The sequence below is a fragment of the Gigantopelta aegis genome, chromosome 8, assembly GCF_016097555.1.
Source record: "Gigantopelta aegis isolate Gae_Host chromosome 8, Gae_host_genome, whole genome shotgun sequence".
NCBI classification, from domain to species: domain Eukaryota; kingdom Metazoa; phylum Mollusca; class Gastropoda; order Neomphalida; family Peltospiridae; genus Gigantopelta; species Gigantopelta aegis.
In genome coordinates, this window is record NC_054706.1 from 52101554 (window position 1) to 52125366 (window position 23813).

The following is a 23813-nucleotide window of genomic DNA, read 5'->3' on the forward strand; positions in this document are numbered from 1 at the left end:
TGAATCGGTATATAATCAGATATAACAGACTTGCATCAATGTAAATAAGTATTGTTTGTTTTAAGTTGAGGATTAAAAGCGCATTTTCTGTACAAAATATCTTAGATTTAAACTGATTTTATGCTAAAAAAAATAACGGTGTCTGTAACGCTTCTGTATTTTGATGTAGCGACTGTCGGGTTGGTTCACCAAGTCAATGCAAAGTTGTTGGAGTTATTTCCCTTTACGATATAAGCAAAGTTCCTGAAGGGTAGAAAGGGGTTTTGTAGTAGACATCAGAAATATCGGTTTGTTTTGGGGTAATTACGTCAGTAGGAAAGAGTTCAGTCCACCACCACACCACCCACACCCAGTTATTATATATATCTCGTAGTTGTTCGGTACAATTTATAATTTGTTATTAGGGGATATCTCAAAAGTTTCATTATGATTGAGACAATAATCATTATAATTAGATTCTCACCTCCGTGACAGGTCTACAAAATGTTATGGCTGGAGGGGTCTGCAGAGGAGATTAGATCCTACAACCCAAGCACCATGGGCAACCTTAATTCTACTGAGTTAAATATTGACCATCTACATTCTGAATGAATGTTTAACAACACCCCAGCACACACAAAAACCTTGGCTATTGGTAGCCCAAGTAGGCCTACACTGATGGTAAAAGAGCTAGTCGGACATTTAGACAGTGATAACACTCATTACCATCACAGACCAATCTATACAAATTCTGAGCAATCTCTGCCTAATAAATGGTAGTCAGATTACCACTCTAATACAACAACAATCCTATGGTATGTTTGTGATACCTTTACATCAATCATTTTCAAGTTCCTTGATGAAAAAAAATTCACATATTAATTAGGCCCTTACTAATACACACACTACAGAAAGAAACCTGAGAGCACCCCCTTTCAATAATGTTCCGGTTAAATACATATTTGCTGACATGTTTCTTCCTGTAATGTGTGTATTAGTTATTAATATGTGAATTTATTTTTATCAATGAACTCTAAAATGATCTATGTAAAGGTATTTAACGTCAAACATAGGATTGTTGTTGCATTAGAGTGGTACTCTTTGACAGCCATTTGGTAGGCAGAGATTGAGCAGAATTTATATTGATTGGTTTCTGACGGTACTGAGCATTACAATTGTCTAAAGTATGTCTGTCTTGCTCCCTTACCGTCAGAGTACTCAGGCTAGGCTATTGGGTGTTCATTTAAGGATTGTCTGTTATTTTGTGTACGTTCATTGGGGTATGAACAAAACAAAATCATCTGCAAACCGTGAATCAGTGAAGCCGTTTTCACATAAGTTTGCAGATTTATTTTGTTTCATATCCATATGAAAGTAAAAGAAACAACAGACTTAGAAAGTTGACTAGAGCTAGTCTGCGTTACTTCTGGTTGTGGTGCTACAAACACCAGGATGATCAGAAACACTTGAATGTGCAGAAATGGATTATCTAAACAATAAAATGTAGCAAAGTCTGATTTCAGTTATCAAAAGAGGCGCTACTAGTGGAAAATATACTGTATTGTTTAAAAACTAGGGTGTGTTCCTTTAAATAGGCCTAGATATATATTCCTTTCCTTTTGTTACTATTTTTATACTTTTTTGTGTTCTTTCTTAAGCTACATGTGCACGTATATAAGAGCTGCAATATGAAATGTGCTGATATAATCCTAGCTGCCAGCTGGATTAGGTTAATCCAAGGTTGAGTAGCACACTCATTACAGATCTGTGTACTGACCCATTTCTCCATTAATCTGTTTGTTTCATGAAAAATATATATCAGTTGCAGTAAGTCTCATGGTTTCTTCCAGGTAGCTGTGTATACAAAGGAATCAATCATGCCTCCTAATTAACCAAGTGCTGCCGTGTGTAGCTGCAATCAACCTCTCAACACCTAGAAGCAAGAAAGTTCTCTTGTTCAGGAGTTGGGGGGAAAAACAAACATTTGTGTATTGGGCTATGGAATTCGGAAATACCTGTTCCAGTGTTACGCCAAGGGAGCAACATCTGTAGACAGTTCAGGTGGGAAAATATAATTTTTATTTTCATTAATTTTTATTATTAATTTTAATAAATTTTTATTTTCATGATTTGTTTAAATTTTATGCATCTATGACATGTATATCCATTTAATTGTGTTATTTAGTGTCCATACACTTTGGGGGTTTTTAATTAACCAAATACAATGACTTTCAATGTCAATGACTTTTAAAGGCATTTTTTATGGTTTTAATTTAAGGATTTTTGAAGATTTTGTAGCAGTGTTTTGAGGCAAATTATCGATACATGTATTATTATATTCAAGGGTGTAGCGTGGTCTGGATCAAGGCAGGGCTATCTCTGGCACTTACTAAATTTGCCAATTGCAAAAAAAAAAAAAAAAGCCGGCCGAATTTTAGTTTAATTTGGCAAAATAATGTCATGTAATAATTGATCATTTGTTTTGAAAATAAATGGGTTTGTGCAATTTTTGAAGTAAAATTAAATAATTTGGCGAAATGCTTTGCTCACCCAAAGCTAGCCCTGCTGGGGGAAGGGGTTCGAATATGAACCTATAGTCTGTCCCATCGTTCCATTGTTTTTTTGTAAATAATTTCAGTTCGGTTTGACTTAAGAAGAAAAGTAAAAGTGTTTTGGAAATAACAAAAAAATTGTATTTTTGTGTGGTATAAAAATATACAAATTTACAAAATAATTGGCTCACAAATAAATAGCTTGTAGTAAATTTCTTAATATGAAAAAAGGCATTCCCTGTTGGACGGACTGTAGCAGATTTTTTCGTCTACATTTTCTCTGGACATTTATATAAATAGCCTACCGGTAATAGTAATATTGCACTGTAAAAACTTGTTTTAGCCTATAAGCTACAGGTTACCCAACTGCAAGCCAAGGTACCATTTCAAGACCAGTTTTTTTAAGCCATCTTGGCACCACTATATCTTAAAATCTTCATAATCTATGATGTCACTATGACACACGGCATAGCCTATGATGGTTTTACGTTATCGTAGCATTAAGATAGTTTAAACATTTACAGTTTGTTTTGAACAACAACTTAGAGTGGAAACACGCTACATTTTTCCATTAATAGCAAGAGATCTGTTATATGTACCATCCCACTGACAGGATAGCACATACCTCGGCCTTTGATATACCAGTCATGGTGCACTGGTTAGAACGAGAAATAACCCAATGGGATGGGGATCGATTCTAGACCGACTGCGCATCATGCGAGCACTTTACCACTGGGCTATGTCTCGCCCCTCCATTAAGATAGCTTTGAAAATTTGCATTTTTCGAAATGTAGTATACTATACAGAATGGTACCTTGGCTTGCGAAGATGTAGGTTATCAGACCCCTTAATTTATGGTAACCTGTACATGGGTTACCAGGCAATATACTTATTTCAATGCCTGTGGGGAAGGGTGTGTGGATGGTGGGGATGAGGCATATAGTATCCATCCTACAGTGCACAATCTCTAATTGCACAGGTGACCATGTTCAAACTGATATACAGTTGATGTAACTCATCATTATTAAATATACATGCCATAATTTAAACCAATGGCTGGTTCTGTTTAGTACAATTATAATATTACTATAATAGCAATTTTATGTAACATTTGTAAATATAAGATTGATTCAGGTGTAACTATTGTTTTCTATGAACAACACCCCCCAGCACTAACCACTAACAACTGACCATTAACTTCTATCCTGGACATATGTGTGCATAGACCCTGTGTTTATAAAACATATGGGACCGAATTTACAGATAGATAGATAGATAATTAGTTTAACATTCTCATATACCACTAGGGTTTCGAACACGTCCATCCCGAGTCTGACCGACGATAAGATCGGTGGCCTGACTCGGGACAGGACCGAATTTACAAAGCCTGTTTTGCAAATTCGGCCCTTAAAGTTTAGACTCACATCTTTAAAGGATAACTTTATAACAAAGTAAAGTTGAAACCAGACCAAAAATTGTTTTGCTAAGTTGTAGTCAAATATAAGGAGATTTGATGGCATTAAAGGGACAGACCCTAGTTTTTAAACACTAAGACATATTTTTCACCTTGACCCTAGTTTCAACACATAAAAATGGACACTGAGTTTGGTTAATTAACAAATTTGGATACAACAGAGTGAAACAAGAGTCTGTGACATTGAAATACTCTTAAAACAGACTAAAACGCAATTCAATAATCATTACTTCTCACACATTGTGTTTTTAAAATATGAAAAATGTATTTTGTGATGTTAGAGACACTAGGATGACCAGAAACACTTTGGTTGTGAGGAAATGGATAATCTAAACAATAACTTGTAAATAATGTTTGATATCAATGATCATGAATGCCTCTAATAGTGAAAAATATGCTTTAGTGTTAAAAATTAGGATCTGTCTTTGTAAGTATGTTTTCATTTCCAATAAAGGCAATTTCCACTTTAAAAAATTATTGAAAATCCCACATTAAAATGCTTTTTGGCTAAAAGGAAAAATTATTCTCAACTGAGTTGTGACATAATATGTATGATTTGTTTTTCCCTACTGCAATTGTATAGTGATGTATGGAAAATTATCAAGAATGTGAAAAAGGATATGTCATATCTTTGTTTTCGAATAAAGTTTGTAACATTTAGCTTACATGAAAGCAAAAGTAGAAATAACACTTTTTATTTGTTATTGGGAGTACAACATATAATATAAAAATAGATTTAAACTATACATTGTATAGTTAATAATTTTATTATAAAAAATTAAGTTAACTTTAAATCACATTTTAGATTTTATGTCAATGTAGTATGTATGTGATGTTATTAAAGATTTGAGTCTAGACTCTAAAGTTTGATAAGCATGGGTCCTGGGCAGCATGCTTCAACTTAAGTGTTATACGGTAAGTACAAAAATACATTTAAACTGAAAAAATACCCCAGAGCCGAGATTACATTTCCTGTGTGCAGATAGATTAATCATTATATTGGTGTTATGTAATTACTGAATTGCCACTAATACGATTAACTGTACACAGCATTGTCATTTAACATGTTAAATAACACACGGTTGTCCTCACAGAACTTTACTGATTTGGTCACAGTCCGGATAATTTTTGATTATCTGTTCTGTTATTAACTTACATGTGTAGAGTGAAAGTTAAAGTTTGTTGTTGTTTAACGACGATCAATCATCGATTATTGGATGACAACATTTGATACTTCTGACATGTAGTCCTTGGAAGAAACGGTTTGGGATCGATCCCTGTCAGTGGTCCCATTGGGCTATATCATGCTCCAGTCAGTGCACCACAACTGGTACATCAAAGGCCATGGTATGTGCTATCCTGTCAGTTGGATGATGCATATAAAAGATCTCTTGCTGCGAATCGAAAAGAGTAGCCCATAAAGTGGTGACAGGAAGTTTCCTCCCTCAATATCTGTGTCATCCTTAACCATATGTCCGACACCATATAACCGTAAATGAAATGTGTTCAGTGCGTCGTTAAATAAAACATTTCCTTCCTTGGAGGAAACATTCATCATTTTCCCATTAACAGAAAGGGATCTTTTATATACATTTTCCCATAGACAGGACACCACATACCTCCACCTTTGGTGTACCAGTACCAGCCTCAGTGGTTAAGCTATCGGACATAAGGCTGGTAGGTACAGGGTTCACAGCCCGGTACCAGCTCCCACCCAGAGTGAGTTTTAACAACTCATTGGGTAGGTGTAAGACCGCTATACCCTCTTCTCTCTCACTAACCACTAACGACTAACCCACTGTCCTGGACAGAAGCCCAGATAGCTGAGGTGTGTGTGTCCAGGACAGCGCGTTTGAACCTTAATTTGCTATAAGCATGCAAATAAGTTGAAATGAAATTAAAAGCTTGTTTCAGCTAAAATACATTTTGAAGGCCTATGTCAGTTATTTTCTCACAATAATATGTATCAGCAAAAAATGCTGACGTTAATCAATTTTGCTTCAGCTTTTACATCAACTGGCTAAATGCCAACACAAATATATGTACATGTATGTTATTCTTTTATATAGTTGCATGTACATGTATATATATGAGCTGAAACAAATGAAAAGTTCTGAATTTCAGGAAAACATGTTGGAATTTTATCTTTTTATCAAGAATTTTATTTATGTCTAAAAATCAGTTGTTGGGTTTGTATGGTGAACAATGGTGGGTATCAAATGTCAGCAACAATAGAATATTGTTTGCCTTTATCATAACATAAATCAAGCAATTTCCATAACTATATACACCCTATGCTTTTGTTTATTTCCTTTCTTAAGAGGAAAAAAAAAATACATGTATACATCATGTCAACAAGTTCTGTTGCTGTTCTTGTTTAGAAATATATACAATTTTTATTGTTCTCAAACTAATAAAGGTTCTATTTCTTTTTTGAATTTACTAGAGTAGTTTATATTACAGATCAAGGTGTAGTATACATGAATTTATATTTTGAGGGTTCGGGGGTGGGGTTCTGTTAAGAGGGTGTTTACATAAATATTTCAACATGTCTAAAAAAAAAATATGAAGGGTCTACAGAAATAACCTGTGGTGTCACATTTTTAGTAAGATGATATTTTTTAGTTTTAACGTTTACAACTTTGCAACCGTGGAATATTTATGCCTAAGAAAGCATAATTTACCAACTACTTTTAATGGCCTACCGGTACACATGGCCATTATAATACTGACTATTTGTTTGGACATCATAGGTTATTGCCATGGACCCGTCATATAGGTGGATATTTTATAATAAGGAGACAGGGTTCGTAGCGGTCTTTAAATTCCTTGAATGTCTTTGAATTTGAAAAAAATATTTTTAGGTCTTTGAAAGTCTGTGAATTGTAATAAAAGTCTTTAAATTCTCACAAATCACAGCCAAAGCAATGATGATATTTTTACAGCTGCATGCATTTGATATTTTCCAGTTACAAGGTTTAACCTGTCATGATACATGTAAAAAAACAAACAATTTGTTGCCATGGACAGCAATGTAAACAAACTGATTTTGGTATTTTTATCACATTCTATTGTCTTTGACCGCTGTTTAAAAGTCTTTGAAAATGGTAGGTAAAAGTCTTTGAAAGTCTTTGAATTTGTTTGGTCTTTAAGGCTATGAACCCTGGGAGAATAACAAATTAATTACATTTTGGTTAATTTAATAATTTATTAACATATTTTATTTTATTTATTTTTAAATACACATGTATATTAATGTATGCATGAATTATTTAAAATGTTTTACTTGTTAAAAATGTTGTACTACTTTGTAGCTTCTTATAGCAGAAATAGGATATTATTTCTTGATTATATATAGAACTTTGGACATAGTTGAGTTAACATACTATTATTCATAAGATATCACTCACAGTGTTAGTGGATGTACAGGTATAAATCTTTAATTTGTCATGGGTGATAGCTAGGTCGTCTCAAGATCATACTTGTTAGAAATATATTAAAATACCCAGGCATGGATGGTAACAGTATACCTACAGATTAATTTTAAATTGATTACTTAGTTCCTGAGTTACATACATGTACACGTTTCTTTGCTGTTTTTACATAAAACGTATTTGGAGCATGCTACACAGTAGTACATGCACAGACATCAGAATGGGTACAAAGATATCAACTTTACCAAAGTTGATCATTTAAGCCAGGAAGCTGTAAGCAATATGTAATTTAATTGTAAAAATGTTGCAATAGCGCGCCTTTAACAAAATCGTGATGTGAAATATATATCAGAATTATCCATGAAGGATGTTGATCAGCTTGATTGATTTGGATTTTTTCCATTAGATTTCAGGGTACAAATTTGGTTTAAAACATTTAAGTGTCATAAGGTCTCCTGTTTGCAAATCTTTAGAGCCCGCCATCAACCCAGCGAGTCCTGCCATGCGTCTCCAGTAGAACAGAAGACACTAAATGTTTTGCATGAAACCATGGAAAAGATCGCTATTCGAGACTGTGGTTTCCCAGGATTTTGAGATATATGTTGACTGTGTCATTTTGAGGAATCAATGTAATTTGTACAAATAAGTTTTATGTACCATGCGGTATCGTATGCTAGTCAATCTAGAGAGTCCTACATGATTTTTGCGAGCCTCGGTCTCCCAGACTCTCTTCAAAATCGACCGGCGTCGTAGTAGGCCATCGGTCTACAGGCTGGTAGGTACTGGGTTCGGATCCCAGTCGAGGCATGGGATTTTTAATCCAGATACAGACTCCAAACCCTGAGTGAGTGCTCCGCATGGCTCAATGGGTGGGTGTAAACCACTTGCACCGACCAGTGCTCCATAACTGGTTCAACAAAGGCCATGGTTTGTGCTATCCTGCCTGTGGGAAGTGCAAATAAAAGATCCCTTGCTGCTAATCCGAAGAGTAGCCCATGTAGTGGCGACAGTGGGTTTCCTCTCAATATCTGTGTGGTCCTTAACCATATGTCTGACGCCATATAACCGTAAATAAAATGTGTTGAATGCGTCGTTAAATAAAACATTTATTTCTTTCTCTTACAAATCGAGGATCAGCTTAAGTGGACATGGATTTTTCAAATCTCTACTAGTTCCCCATAACAAAGTACATCAAATGCATTGGGATGTACTGTACTGTCCTGTCTGATGTAAACCAGAGATTATTTAGTGGTATTACATTGTAGATGACTTTTTAATTAATTTTTTTGACATTCTGGACCATTTTTCACAGTTGACGTCTTTCAACTCCTCTAGGATGTTAATTAAATTTACATTCCTTTTCTTTGAAAATGGTATTTAAGACCTTGTCATAGAGAATGTTTGTTATAAAATTTCATTTTTGTTTTTTTGGTAGGTGCCACTACAACAATGTCAAGATGGCTGAAGTATGAGTGGGTACACGAGAGTTGATGACCTCACTCATTTGGTGGGACCTCTGACAGAGGAGAGTATTGTAAAATGTCTTCAGACCAGGTTCTACAGCCAGCAGTACCAGGTAAGGTTGTTCTCGCCAGGACACAACACAGCAAGTTACAGTGTGTTTTGTTTAACGACACCACTAGAGCACATTGATTTATTGATCATCAGATATTGGAAAAATGTTCTCACCAGGACACAATACAGCAAGTTACAGTGTGTTTTGTTTAACAACACCACTAGAGCACATTTATTAATTAATCATTGGCTATTGGATGTCAAACATAGTCATCAGAGAAAACCTGCTACATTTTCAGATATTGGATGTCAAACAGCTGGTAATTCTGACATAGTCTTAGAGAGAAAACCAGCTTTATTTTTCTATTGGTAGCACAGGATCTTTTATATGCACCATCCCACAGACAGGATAACACATATCATGGCCTTTGATATACCAGTCGTGGTGCACTGGCTGGAACAAGAAATAGCCTAATGGGGCCCTCTAACGGGGATCAATCCTAGACCGACCTTGCATCAGGAGAGCACTTTACCACTAGCTGGGCTATGTTCGCCCCAACTACCAGTACAAGGAATAAGATACGTCAAAATAATATAATTCATTGCTTGCTGTCAGCAGGAAATGCTGGCCAATATTACATATTACCAGTGGCGTACCTAGGGTATGGCAGGTATGGCACATGCCCTGGGCGCCACTTGAAGGGGTGGGGCGTCACTGAGCAGTTTCTATAAGTCGGACGTTATCGAAAAGTTGGGTGTCGGATGTTTGGACAGGGGTGCAATTTCAGTGCTTGCTATAGGCGCTATTTTCCGTAGAGATGCCACTGCATATTACAAAGCCACTGCTAGCAGAATTTGCTATCTGGTGGAAGCAATCCAACTTTAACTCTGTATTTCCCAATATTATGCGCAAAATTAGCGATTAGCAAAATCAGTGTCAGCGAGCAGTCACATAAAATTTTAAATAAAATTAACTTCTCCTAAAACTTTCCAGAGAAGTGTGAAGGGGAGTGAGGAAAGCAGATACCGGGGTACTAATAATTAAAATAACTAAAATATTTTAAATAATTTAGCCTGTGGCAAGGACTTTGGGAGGTCAATCATTTTAATAGTAAGCAAAGTGTTAACATGTTTTAAAATCTATAATTATATGACATTTGTAAGATTAGAACAATGTCATGTGTGTCCATTCCAACAAATAAAACATAATGCTTGAAATGTGTGGGATACACATGCTTGTAAGAATTTTAAAGGATTTAAATACCTTATATTAAATTGTAAATCTATTCTAAGTTCTGGGTTTTTCCCTACCGGTCCAACTGGAAGAGACTATAGATTTTATCTCCGTCTTTCTGTCTGTCCATCTGTCTGTCCCACATATAGTTTTCCTGATGTTTTTTTCAGAAGGCCTTGAGATATTGACATGAAATTTTGTATATAGTTTTATTATGTACAGTTACAGATCAAGTTTGACGTTGATAGCGATTTACCCATTTTTGACGGAGTTATGGCCCTTGAACTTAGGAGACATGAGAAATTTGTTTTCCAGACTTTTGTTTTGCAATGCCTGAAGATATTGAAATGAGATTTTGTACATAGCTTTATTATGTACTGTTACTGATCATGTTTAACTTTCATGGTGATTTACCCACTTTTCACAAGAGTTATGGCCCTTGAATTTAGGAAATAGGAAAATTTGTTGGGTCAGGTAGGGAACATATATTGCAGTACTTTCAGAATTCTTGTTTTAACATATTTTAATTATTTGAAGAAGAAAAATCTTCAAAATACTAAATTATTTTCTTTCTTAAAATTTTATTGAAGTATTTAAATTATATGAAAATTAAAACATAATTTGTATTTCTTTCTTTAGACAAAATTGGGAGCTGGACTGGTGAGTGTGAACCCATTTCATCACTGTCAGGGATCTAAACATCAGGACCAGGTGCCAGTCAATTGCCTCTTACAGGGAGCTGTCCACAACATTTTAGCACATCATGCAGACTCCGGCCACTCACAAGTTGTTCTGGTCAGGTGAGACAAACAAGCATGTTGTAATTTTAACAGTAAGTGTTTTATGTGCTTTTTGTTTGCTCATCAAAGTATTATCCTCTCGAAATTTTCAAACATTTTAATTTAATTTTTGTTGCAGTAGCATCAGTTTAAATTATTGAAAATTAGTCAAAAACAAACCTAGAAATATGTTTTCCGTTCTCAAAATATTTTGTGTTCAAAATATCTTTCTTTATAAATGTTTGATTTGTTACATTTTCAAAACTGTTTTATGTTTTGTTCTGGTACTAGAACTATATCCAGTAATAGCCTATAAATGTATGCATATTTGTCCTGTTATAAACAATGTTTTTTATCAGGAGTTTTGACAGGAGAATTATTACATTATGAAACGACGGTCTTTATTTTAGTGGAGAAAGTGGAAGTGGCAAAACCTATTGTGCCTTACAGTTGCTGCGGCAACTGTTTGAAGAGGCTGGTGGTGGCACCCAGGCAGACATTTTTAAGCATGTTTCAGCAACCATGACAGTTCTGGGATCACTGGGGTCAGCGGCTACTGTCGCTAATACAGAGAGCACAAGAGTGGTGAGATTATCTCACTCTATTTTGCCATAATCACAGAAAATACAATTTTGTTAAATCAGATTTCATGATAATTTTCAAAAGGATCTTTGTTTAATAAGTTAAAGATAGGCTTTATGGTAACAGCAGATTACTTTACCAGCAGTAGGAGTATCCCTCCTGTTTCCCATATTCCCTCCCACCTTCCCTTTCTCTCTCTCTCTCTCTCTCTCTCTCTCTCTCTCTCTCTCTCTCTCTCTCTCTCTCTCTCTTTCTCTCTCTCTCTCTCTCTCTCTCTCAATTTTAGAATTTTTATCAAAACCGGTCTTCTCGAACTGCATCTCCATTATAAGACTGCTTCAAAATAGTTTTAAAAATTGAGAAGCCAATATTGATTTCCACTAAACAAAATCAATGCATCGGTTTTATACCAGAATACACTTTGTGTTTAGTTCCTTGTTGTAAAGATTGAAATTTGATGTGATATTGGTATAATTAAATAAGAATTTTAAAAACCAATAACACTGTGATATTAAATTCTTTTTTTCAAAGTGTCTACCCGGTAATTGTTTTATTTTACAGGGTGTCTATATAGAAAACTTGACATCAGACTGTGTAATATATAGAACAAAGATCCATTGTTTGTATGTTGACCAGGCAAGTACATTTGTTATGTTATGATGTATTATGTATTGATAGTGTATAAAAATAATAATAATACATTTTATTGTGAAAAATAATATAAAAACATTTACAGGGCAGCCCTGAGGGCTTGAACTTAACAGCGACACTGACAGTGGTTGTCGTACTTGTAATATTTATTGTAGTCAGTTGAAGGGATAAGTGGTTTTTAATTTTGTGTTCACTTGTGGCAAAAGTTATTGGTTTAAAATTGCTGTAGCAGGCTCAAAATTGCAGAAAAAACCCTTATATAACAAATTCTTAACTTCATTTAAAAAAAGAACATGCTACATTTTACTCTTGTTTATCATCACTTTAGAAATGTTTTTATCCTGTAATTTACCCATAGTATCCATGTTATAAACCCATTTGATATTAACAGAGTTAATAATGTTTTGCTGTCAATGGGTCATTTGTTTACAGCCAATAAGACTTGTATACCTGAGCGTAATATTTTGATGAGATTTAGTTAAAGTGTGTGACGTCAAACTATATTTGTGCTAATTGCAATGACGTCATATTACCAGTGAGGTGACTTCAGAACTTTGATTTACTAAATTTCAAATTAAAATGTTATTTTAGAAGTGTTATAGGATAAATAGAATTCCTTAATCATATTTTTTAATATGTAAAATATCAACCTCATTTAGTTAATCAATATTTGTCTCAGCAGAGTCTTGACGAATAACAATTAACATAGACTTTGTTGATATTTTCCATATTAAAAAAAACACTTGTGACGAATCCTCTATATATAAACTTAATTAGAATTTATTGTGGTAGATGATAATAGACTTGTCTCTTTTCCAGGGTCGAGTGAGCAATGTCCCGAGAGGAGAGAAAAACTATCACATCTTTTATCAGATGTTGGCAGGTCTAACTAATGATGAAAAAGGTGGTTAAAATTTTCTGTATCAAGTATTCAGTAGTTGAATAATATCAAATATTGGAACATCAGTTTTATCTGGTCTTATTAATTTATTTATTATACATGTGCAAAGAAAATCTGTAAATATTTTTTTCTGTGGTTTTATAATTAAATAATGTTTTTACTTAATCCTCTAAACATTTTTCACCCTATCTCCTACTTTTTGTACATATGTAGTAATTTTTTACTTTAATAGTTCCCAAAACGAATTTCTCAATTAAAGTAAACATCAGGTGCATATCCCTTGAACCAGAACATTTGCTTATCTCTGCACCAACAAAATATTTATATTATATTACGTGTATTATCAAAAAAGGAAATAAATATTTGTTCACTCATTGGCTATAGAGAGAAATAAGAACTATGTAGCCATTACCTAGATTACTCTTTGATTAGCAGCAAGTGATCTTTTAAGAGCAATTTCTTACAGACAAAGCCCCAAATATGACACTGTGAATTTTTATTATTATAATAATATTAAAAATCCACTCTGTGGAAACTAATCATAATTTGTTCAACAGTGAAGTTCCATCTCCGAGGCTACTCCATTCACAATCTTCGTTACTTAAGTTGTGGTGTACTCCAGACCAACGAGACTGAAGACAAACTCAGATTTGAAGCATGGAAGGTAAAATTTACATTATCTATCAGAAATTAATAACATTGAGGGAGGGTGGGAATGACTGTACATTAACAGCTCAGTAGTTGGTGAGCAGGTTGCCAGGTCTATGTTAAAAATAAATAAGTGACACAGAAAACAAACAGGAGGAAAACATAATTGGTTGTTCCAGTGTGGTTATTTATTTATTACATTTAGACAGAACGAAAAGGTGTCTTACTGTCATGTCTTACAAATCATAGCAAAACATATTAAATTGATGATTCTGTGGAAACTGACAACTTGACTGTTGGCAGCTAGATAAAGTCACTATGGAAACAGATGATTTGATAACCGATAACCGATAATTCATCTTTAATGGATTCTCAAAAAATAATAACATGATTCTAATAAACAAAATTATTTGGTTGTAATTGATATGGATATGATTGTAATTGCAGGTGTAATTATTATATTTAAAATAAAAATTAATGAATACATTTACCAGAAAACTACCTTTATTTAACTTTTAACTGTGAGGTAGACCCTTTAATAATTACAAATATGTTCCTTTTTTTTTCTTTTTTGTATGTTTAAATATTAGCATGCACTGATGTGCACAAGAAAACATAATTAATGATTACTCTTTATTTTTGCATAGAAATCTTTATCCACCATGGGTATCCCTGTGTCAGATGTTTTGCGAGTCCTGTCAGCAGTCTTGTTGCTTGGCAACGTTGAATTTGTGGAAGGAGCTGGACTTGAACTGGAAGTAGTTGGCAATAATGGTATGACAAGTTTTGTTCTATTGAAGCAGTGGGGTTTTGTAGAAACAACCATTTAATTTTAAATGTATCAAACCAATCCAGTATTAACATTCAAGTCTGTTTGACTGTATATCAATAGGTAGGGAGATTAAAAAAGACTTAGTATTTACCAATTTAGCACTGACATTTTTTAAATCAATGTGTGTTTATTAACAGTTCATTAAAGCATTAAAATATTTACTGTTTTAGTGGTGTTATTAAACAAAACAAACTTTAATATTTTAAAAATATTTAGTGTTATAAAAAAAATTTATTTGATTTCTGTGTAGTATTTATTTTAGAAGAGTTTCTATTTGGAGCATAATCTATTCAGCTAGATATAAAATATAAGAAATAGCAATGATTGCTTTGGTTTCTAGTTCACAGTCAAATATATTAATGTTTCTGTCTCCGTTTCAGAAATCAAAGCTGTTGCTGCTCTTCTGGGTATTTCTGGTGTTTCTCTGTATCGCGGCTTTACAATGAGAACACGACACGCTCACGGTCACATATCAAGAACCAATACCGATGCTCGCAGTGTAAGTTACATTTCTTAGCAATGTTTGTTTAACGATGTTTTGATGTCCTGTTTAATCCATAACAACAAGCCTCGGTGGTGCAGTGGTTAAGCCATCGACTACAGGCTGGTAGGTACAGGGTTCGTAGCCCGGTAACAGCACCAACCCAGAGTGAGTTTTTCAGGGCTCAGTGGGTAGGTGTAAGGCCACTACACCCTCTTCTCTCTCACTAACCACTAACTAACTAACCCATTGTCCTGGACAGACAGCCCAGATAGCTGAGATGTGTGCCCAGGACAGCGTGCTTGAATCTCAGTTGGATATAAGCACAACAATAAGTTGAAATGAAATGAAATCTATAACAACTAACCACTAACCCAATCTCCTGGACTAATAACCCTGATAGCTGAGGTTTGAACCTTATAAGCACAGAAATAAGTTGAAATGAAATGTAATGTTTTATTCTTAGCTACATGTATAATGTTTTAAATAAACAGTAACTGTGATGCTTCATCCACAGTGTTAAAGAAGAAACATACAGCTACTGCATATGTAGACAATTTTTTACTGATAAGCAGTTAGGAATCTTTATATGCAGACGAAATCTAGCTCAGTCGACAGAGGGCTCATAGCAGGCACATGTGCAAGAAATTATGCAGAAGGTGGTTTATTTATTTATTTATTTCAACTTATTTCCGTGCTTATATCCAATTACAGTTCAAGCACGCTGTCCTAGGCACACACCTCAGCTGTCTGGGCTGTCTGTCCAGGACAGTGGGTTAGTTGTTAGTTGGTTAGTGGTTAGTGAGAGAGAAGATGGTATAGTGGCCTAACACCTACCCATTGAGCCCTTAAGAACTCACTCTGGGTTGGATCCGGTACCGGACTGCGAACCCTGTACCTACCAGCCTGTAGTCCGATGGCTTAACCACTGCGCCACCGAGACTGAGGCGGAGGATGGTTTAGTATACTTTTGAATAATTATAGGTGCTCTTTTTTAAAACATTACACCCTTCCCAGAATACTGTAGATCATGATCTTTTTAAATGTTGCACCACCTCTCTGGAAAAATCCTTCATCCACCCCTGAATCTTTCATATTGATGAAGGTTTATCTTCACAGGGTTTACAAATAAATGCTGCTTAACATGTTTGAATATTACAACCTAACACAATATTGTTCTGTACATGTTCAGGCCAATGCAACCCGTGACGCTTTAGCCCAGGCCCTCTACTACAGAACGTTGTCAGCAGTGATCAGAAGAATGAACAGTTTACGACGACCTATGTCGGACCTGACAGTCAGCTTGGAGAGTCTGGAGTCGAGAAGCAGCAAAAGCAGTGCACAGTATAGTGAGTCGGGCAGAAATATCTTTGTTTTGTCAAATTACTGTAGGTAGTTAGGTGACCATAAAAGACAAGTATATGTTGTGGCTGATGAGAAAAGGGCTAGGGTGTGGAGGTGGACAGCAAAAGCCGTGCACAGTATAGTGAGTCAGGCAGAGTTTTATCAAATTAATGTAGGTAGTTGGGTGACCGAAACAAGTGAAGTATATGTTGTGACTGATGAGAAAAGGGGTGGTGTGTGGAGGTGAATAGCAAAAGCAGTATAGTATAGCGAGTCGGGCAGAAATGTCTGTGTTTTCTCAAGATAGTGTTAGATAGTCACATAGCCGTGAGAGACAAGGGTTAGGTTGTGGAGGTGGACAGCAAAAACAGCACACAGTATAGTAAGTCGGGCAGACATATCTCCATTTTTTCAAGATAATGTTAGTACTTGGAAAGCTACAAGAGACAAGCAATACTTAAGTGATTTGAGTTATACATTAATAAATCCCCAAAATATTAAAAACAGATCTTACAGTTACAAATAATACAAATAATATAGTATGAAATACAGATATATCTTCATTTTTTTCATTCTTATTGTGATTCATTTTCTGCTTTTTTGATGTATAACGTTCACTTTTTTTAATGATATCATCCATCAGAATCCAGTAAGTCATATTTGTTGTAATTATGTAGTGTATAACTGTATGTTTTAGGTCATCGTCCCGACATTCTTAGTCTGGATCCTGGCTTCGCGGATGCTTCTAGCATGCAGCATGGACGCAAATTTTCTGACGGTTTTGTCGGCATTTTAGATCTGTTTGGGATTGAACTGTCTGAGGTAATAATAACTTGCCTTATACTATATTTGTCTCTCTTTGCCAAAGGGTAAAGTGTATTTTCAAACAAGGATGAGATTACAGTTGATTGATTTTTTTTTTTTTTATTGCAATTAAACAATTTGTAACTTATGTTGTTTGCAGTACAAATGCATTATGCAGTTTTTTAGTCAATACACAAGGGACATAATGACTATTTCATAGGAAAATAAACTATAAAACCTTTAGAATTTTTACATTTTCACAGATTATTTTTTAATATTTCTCCTTTTTTTTGTTTCTTATTTAAAAATATTTGTTAATTATTATTTTTTAATCACAATTCGGTGCACGTAACATGAACAAAATAATTGAGTTTATATTTTATTTCTGTTTAAGTGAACTGCTCGGTACAGGTTAAGCATTTATAACGTGCCATTATTTATATTTTTGTGAAATGTATGCAGCCACTGTGCATTAATTTGTCTGCATGTTCTTTATTTAGCTAGACATCTTGAAAACAATTATGCATTAATTTTTGTATTTGTTTGAATTTAAGTGAACTATATACAACACCTGTGTATTTTTAATTACTAACAGGTGAACCACTTGGAACAGTTATGCATTAATTTGTGTGCTGAAACAATGCAAAACTTTTACAACATCCATGTTTTCCGGGCACCCATTGAGGCACTACATGAAGAGGGAATTCAGCTTGAAATAGATATCGCCTTCTTCGACAACACACCAATCATTGAGCTTATTTCATCTGAGGTAGTGTATAATTCACACACCAGTCTTTGACAACACACCAATCATTGAGCTTATTTCAGTTGAAGACTCTATCGTACTTCTCCATCATACTTAGTTTAATCAGCTTCTTTATCTCTTTATGTAATAGGAACTTTAATTGGTCAGTTACAATTAATGACGAAAGATATATATTTTTATATTGTATGATTCTTCTGGCTCATGCGTGGAGGGGGGAGGGGGGTGTCAGGGTGCAATATATTTTCCAGGAAAGCATGACATGACACACACACACACCACCCCTATAATCTTCACTTGCCACACACACCCTGCTAAAATTCCTGCACACACATCTGTTCTTAAAGGAGGGGACAATTAAGGCATATGGCCTGGTATACATATTCAACGATATATAATGCACATTATTGCTTAATATCAACAAGTATAATCGTATAGTTAATTAATAATCTTGTTTGAGTTGACCCTACCTTTAAATACAACTTGAGAATAAATATTTACCAAAAATTGTATCATCTATGAAATAATTTCTTTTATAACCTGTGTATATTATTTATTCAGGGCAATGGCATCTTAAGTATTTTGGAGAACGAGTCTGCACAGCCAAAGAGTACAGTTGATGAATTTGCTCACCAGATCCGTGCAAACCACAGAATCAATAACTAGTTAGTATATTTGGCTTCAACAGTTTACCCTTTATCTATAAGCGATCTAATATTTGGTTTTTATTTTCATATCTGATGTTATGGTTATTAATAGAAAGTCTCTTCTTCTTTTCATGACTAAAAATAATATTTACATTAAAGCTATGTTTCCATATGTACGTTTTTTCTGTCTGTTTCCATGAATCCGTAAAAACGGAATTCTGTGATTTATCAAAATAATGTCTGTGTTCCATGACATCTGCAAAGAGGGCATCATCCGTGAACTTGAAATTTGGAGTTGAGTTTTGAGCGATTGTTAATGGATTCTCGGAAGTGCAGAATCCTACAAGAAATGACGTCATGCAGAAGAAAGCATTGTCATCAGTATAGACAGCTTTTGCAGCTTTTCAGCATAATACTAATTCATTAATAATGTCTGTTTTCAGTTTCTTTGAGCCTCTGCCTAAAGTAGACCAGTTGTTTGGAATACGTCACTTCGCTGGTCGGGTGGTGTATGACGTCTCTGACTTCCTGCAGACTAATCAGGATCAAATTGTTGATGACATTGTGGCCATTTTCTCTAAACAAAACTGTAACTTTGGATTTGTTTCGTATTTGTTTGCCAAAGAAGTGAAGTCATTAAATGGTATGCTATTAAAAAGTATTTGTTTAGATGAAAGTTTATAAAGTTTAAGCAGTGTCTAATTGACATTGAAAACATCTTTTATGATACTATTTTATAATAAATTTTATAAAAGTGTTTTAATACATATATTAGGTGAAGGAACAAATGCAGGTACATCAGGCAAAAATGCATGTATATTGCAGAACAAATTTTAGTAAAGTTCCGAAAAATAATAATAATTTCTAGAATTATAGTAATTTTTATGTTGCTTTTTGGGGTACATTATTTTGTTTTCTGTCAAAGTAAATTCTATATTTGTGTCTTTCAGACAATTTTCAGGGTCCAAAAGGACTGAAACATCGAATACTGCCAACCTTTCAACAAGATACAAATAGGTTTGTGTTACTCCACTGTATTATTTAAACTTATGATATATTTGTATAATTTTGTATTCAAAAGTAGAAAATGATTTCTTTAATGTTTCACTCATAGGTAAACATCACATGAATTGTTCACATGGTTTGTGTCTTAAAAACAAAATTCAGTTTCTATAAATATTCACATTGTCTTGGTAAGAGTTAGTTGTTTGATTTGCACATGATTTTATATTTGTGTTATTAAGTCATAACAAAGCACAGGGTTTACAACAGTATTTAACAAAAATCATTTTATTTGTGTTAATTAATTGTAGGAAATTGTGAAATATACATTACTACTAACTTAATTATTTTGTATTTTTGTGTTCAGCTGTGATGAATCACGTGGTTCACTCTGTCATGACTTCCAGCTGAGATTAGACAATCTTTTGAAGACTGTTTCTCACGCTAAGCCTCATTTTGTCCGGTGTATCAAGGTATGTTGTAGCAGCTATGATAATATTTAAGCTATAGTTTATCATTTCTAGGAATTTTTTTATTTATTTATTCATACCCTGAAGAACATAAACAAAATAAAAGAGAATCCTTAATTGTTATTGAAATGCAAGATACTCTAAAGTAATTAAAGAAGCAATAATTAAAAAATTAATAAGATTGTTATTTTTATTAGGCATGCTAACTTGTTCAGTTAAAGGGGAGATACTTGTCAAATCTTTCAATAAAGGGAGCTAATTCAGTTGCATATTTTTAGTGCATGGAGGTTGCGATTATCACCAGATGACAGCTGTATTATGTTAATCGTGGTATAATAATGTACCAAAAGGTAAGACAGTGTGCCAGAATTTCCAAATGTATGTTTTTAAATTCCTAGAGCAATGACCGCGGAGAGATGGACTCTTTCATCAATGAGACGGTGGTTCAGCAGCTGAGATCTCTGCAGGTTCTCGAGTCTGTCCAGCTCATGGCAGGAGGTGTGTGGTTTGATTATTCAACTTTTAGTGTGCTTGATTCGTAGATCATATAAATGGATAATAACTAGTTAATGACATAGGATATCAGCTTTATCCTGTGAAGGTAAGAATAGGAGCTGAATTTCCCATTCATCCTGAACAGGATAAATTATTTTGTCCTGCAGTCCATAAAAATTAAGGGCAAATTTTTTTATTTCTGTCATTTCAATTACATTGTACGATCACCTAGAGGCCAGATGAGCGATTTTGTAATGTAGCTATGCATTTGATGTTGAATGAGTGATGTCAAAAGTCATTATCTGCTAGTATATGTTTATGACATTGCTTTTAATGGTCATCTTAATCGGCCAATAGAAACAGTGGTAATTGGATCAAATATGTTAATTTGTTTTTAGTATATACAATATAGTAATAAATATTGCTCTGCTTCCAGTTGATTTGGGTTCAAGAACATTTTCCTTTGCACATCTTGATATCAAGTAGTGTATGTTGAGTCATTCTTCCATTAATATTCTTATAATAATTGTTATGTATTTTAATTTTCTCATTCTATAGTATGGTTTATTTATAGCATTATTAAAAAAAAAAAATTAAAACAAAAACTAGTGAAAAAGTTAATATTATGATCTGCTTTATATTCAGGCCTTCCACATCGTATGCGGTACAAGACCTTCAAGAACAGATATCAGTTGTTTCTGCCTTGTGACTACATGCACAGACTGGAGTGTGTCCAGGAAGAATGCAAGGTAATGTCTGTGGTATAACTTTATAATCTGTGAGCTGTCTGTCAAATTGATGACCATACAACATGCATGGTCAACAATGAGACAGACAGCTCACAGATTACAGTGTCTTCATTCTCTGGGTTTTACTCCATTCCAACCAGTGCCCCATGACTGGTATAGCAAAGGTCATGGTATGTATTGTCCTGTGTGGGAAAATGTACATAAAACATCCCTTGCTAAAGGAAAAATGTGGCGTGTTTCCTCTAAGACAAAATGTTAGACATCCAATAACCGATTATTAAAAAATCAATGTGCTCTAGTGGTGTTGTTAAACACAATAAACTTTATCTTCACATCAGTGAGATGTAGGTCAGCAGGGAATAAATTTTTGGGTATGGCGCTATGGAATTGAATATTTACAGTATGTGTACTGAATGCAACTGCAGTCGATAGAGGGTATGGGGGGCCTCCCCAGAAAAAAAATGGGTTAGGTTTAGGATTTGGATTAAGAAAATCATACAGTAATGATAAAGAGTAATTAATTTTGTGAAAAGGTCAACTTTAAACAAAATTTAATCTGAAAAATGTTTGGGGTATGGCACCATACCCGTTTTACCCTGTGGCAGAAACCATGTCAGCGATAGACCTTCCACCTGAAGAGAAGGGGGTCATGGGATAGATTCTGGTGAGAAGAAAGGAATGTGTGTTTAATGAAATATCAGTACATTTTTAGTCTACAGCTATTTTGAGTCCACCTTGATTGTTTTGACACTTGGTCCAGTGATGAAGGAAACCCACTACAGTCACTGGGTTCATGTGTTGACCGCATCAATATTATATATTGTTAGAATCACACAGAACAGGTTAAGTTAGCTCATAGGTGGGATGTGCCAAATAATGTTCTCATCAGTAGATTTGTTTGGGTTGTTTCCCTTTAAATTTAGTGTATGTATCTGAAAGTTTATGGGTTAAACCAATTGTCATACAATTGTGTAGTGTTTTTTTTAACTGAAATGAGCACAAAAAAAAGAAAAAAGAAAGAAAGGAAATTGTTATGATTAAAGAAACAATAACTATATTTTTCACTTTTTCTCTATTTACGTTGGGTGTGCCCACTGGGCTATTCCTCATTCCAACCAGTGTACCACTACTGGTATATCATGCCTGTGGGATGGTGCATATAAAAGATCCCTTGCTACTAATAGAATAAATGTGGCGGCTTTCCTCTGTAAGACTATATGTGAAAATTACCAAATGTTTGACATCCAATAGCTGATGATTAATAAATCAATGTGCTCTAGTGGTGTCCTTTTTTTGTCTCTCTTTTTAAGGCTATTCTGAGCTGTTTCCTGCGAGCCATGGATAACAGCAAACTTCCTTACATAAGTACACAATGGACCCTGGGCAAGAAACACATTTTCTACAGGTTTGACACTTCGCTTTGTTTAACCTGATTGTTTTCATTTTATCTGATTGTTACTTTCGCCATGTTTGTGGAAATCCCCTATAAACGTTTTTTTGGTTTCATTTTCATTTTCAAGGTTTAATAAATCACAACGGACAGGACTAGCTCCTTCCTAATTATATTCCAATAATTGTTTCATGCTATGATGATATTTTACATTGCATGATGTTGATATGATTACTATGGTTCACAATTTTATCCTAACTAACTATGACTAAATTATATATCAAAATGTTTTAGAAAGAAAAAAACCCTCAGGTGTATGTGCAGGGGTGGGTTTTGGGGGTTGAAACCCTTCCATCCTCAAGCAAATTTTCTTCTTATTTTTCAATATATTTTCTGGGGAAGCATGTCTTGACACACACACACACACCCTCACTAGTCTAAACCCCGTCTTGCTAAAATTCCTGCACAGGCACCTAAAACTATTCCTGTAATTACAAACAGTATTTATAATGACTGCGTTTTCCAAGTTTTATTGAATGATAACATTCTTTGTTCTTAGTGATACCATCCATTGTCCATAATTTAGTAAATTGTATTAAAGCAGAAAAATGTTATATAATGCGTAATTTTATTGAATATAAGGTCAACCATTGTTGACTTTGGGGATTGTTTTAATTTCCTTTTTTGCTTTTATTGATGTAATAGAAAATGTGTTATATTAATCCTATATCTAAGACTAATGGTCTTTTAAAGTAAATGCCTAGATTTATTTGTGTTTCAGTGAAGGAACTCGACAAAGTTTGGAAGCTATGAGGCTTGAGAGACTTCATCTAGCAGCATCAAAGATTCAAGCTCACTGGCGGGGGTCCAAAGTCAGAAGGGCGTGGCCATTGATGCGAGCCCATTTGAGGGCCAAGAAGTCAATGTCAAAATCCAGGTTGATGAATAGTTCACGGTAATAATATTGGTCATTATTTTTAATATTAGATGGCTCTAAGTAGATAGAAGAAAGGAAGGAAGGAAATATTTTATTTAACAATGCACTCAACAAGTTTTATATACGGTTATATGGCGTCGGACATATGGT

The 23813-nt window shown here is 34.4% G+C and overlaps 1 protein-coding gene across 4 annotated transcripts in view; it reads left to right on the forward strand.

Annotated features, from left to right (window-relative positions):
- The first annotated feature begins 8 nt into the window (after window positions 1-8).
- Window positions 9-23813, forward strand: part of LOC121378496 (unconventional myosin-IXb-like) — a 28221-nt gene continuing 4416 nt past the window's right edge. The window contains exons 1-21 of one of the 4 annotated variants that reach the window (XM_041506691.1): window positions 9-40; window positions 1830-2040; window positions 8875-9015; window positions 10828-10988; window positions 11378-11552; window positions 12111-12185; window positions 13020-13104; window positions 13659-13765; window positions 14397-14523; window positions 14962-15080; window positions 16255-16411; window positions 17104-17228; window positions 17806-17979; window positions 18535-18638; window positions 19064-19263; window positions 19571-19637; window positions 19990-20095; window positions 20491-20590; window positions 21233-21336; window positions 22647-22741; window positions 23508-23681. In XM_041506691.1, the coding sequence (XP_041362625.1) occupies window positions 8908-9015; window positions 10828-10988; window positions 11378-11552; window positions 12111-12185; window positions 13020-13104; window positions 13659-13765; window positions 14397-14523; window positions 14962-15080; window positions 16255-16411; window positions 17104-17228; window positions 17806-17979; window positions 18535-18638; window positions 19064-19263; window positions 19571-19637; window positions 19990-20095; window positions 20491-20590; window positions 21233-21336; window positions 22647-22741; window positions 23508-23681 (2363 nt within the window). In that variant the 5' untranslated portion in view covers window positions 9-40; window positions 1830-2040; window positions 8875-8907. Of the gene's footprint in view, window positions 41-143; window positions 300-1829; window positions 2041-8874; window positions 9016-10827; window positions 10989-11377; window positions 11553-12110; window positions 12186-13019; window positions 13105-13658; window positions 13766-14396; window positions 14524-14961; window positions 15081-16254; window positions 16412-17103; window positions 17229-17805; window positions 17980-18534; window positions 18639-19063; window positions 19264-19570; window positions 19638-19989; window positions 20096-20490; window positions 20591-21232; window positions 21337-22646; window positions 22742-23507; window positions 23682-23813 lie in introns of those variants that run through there. The other 3 variants (XM_041506690.1, XM_041506692.1, XM_041506689.1) reach the window with 3 other exon arrangements.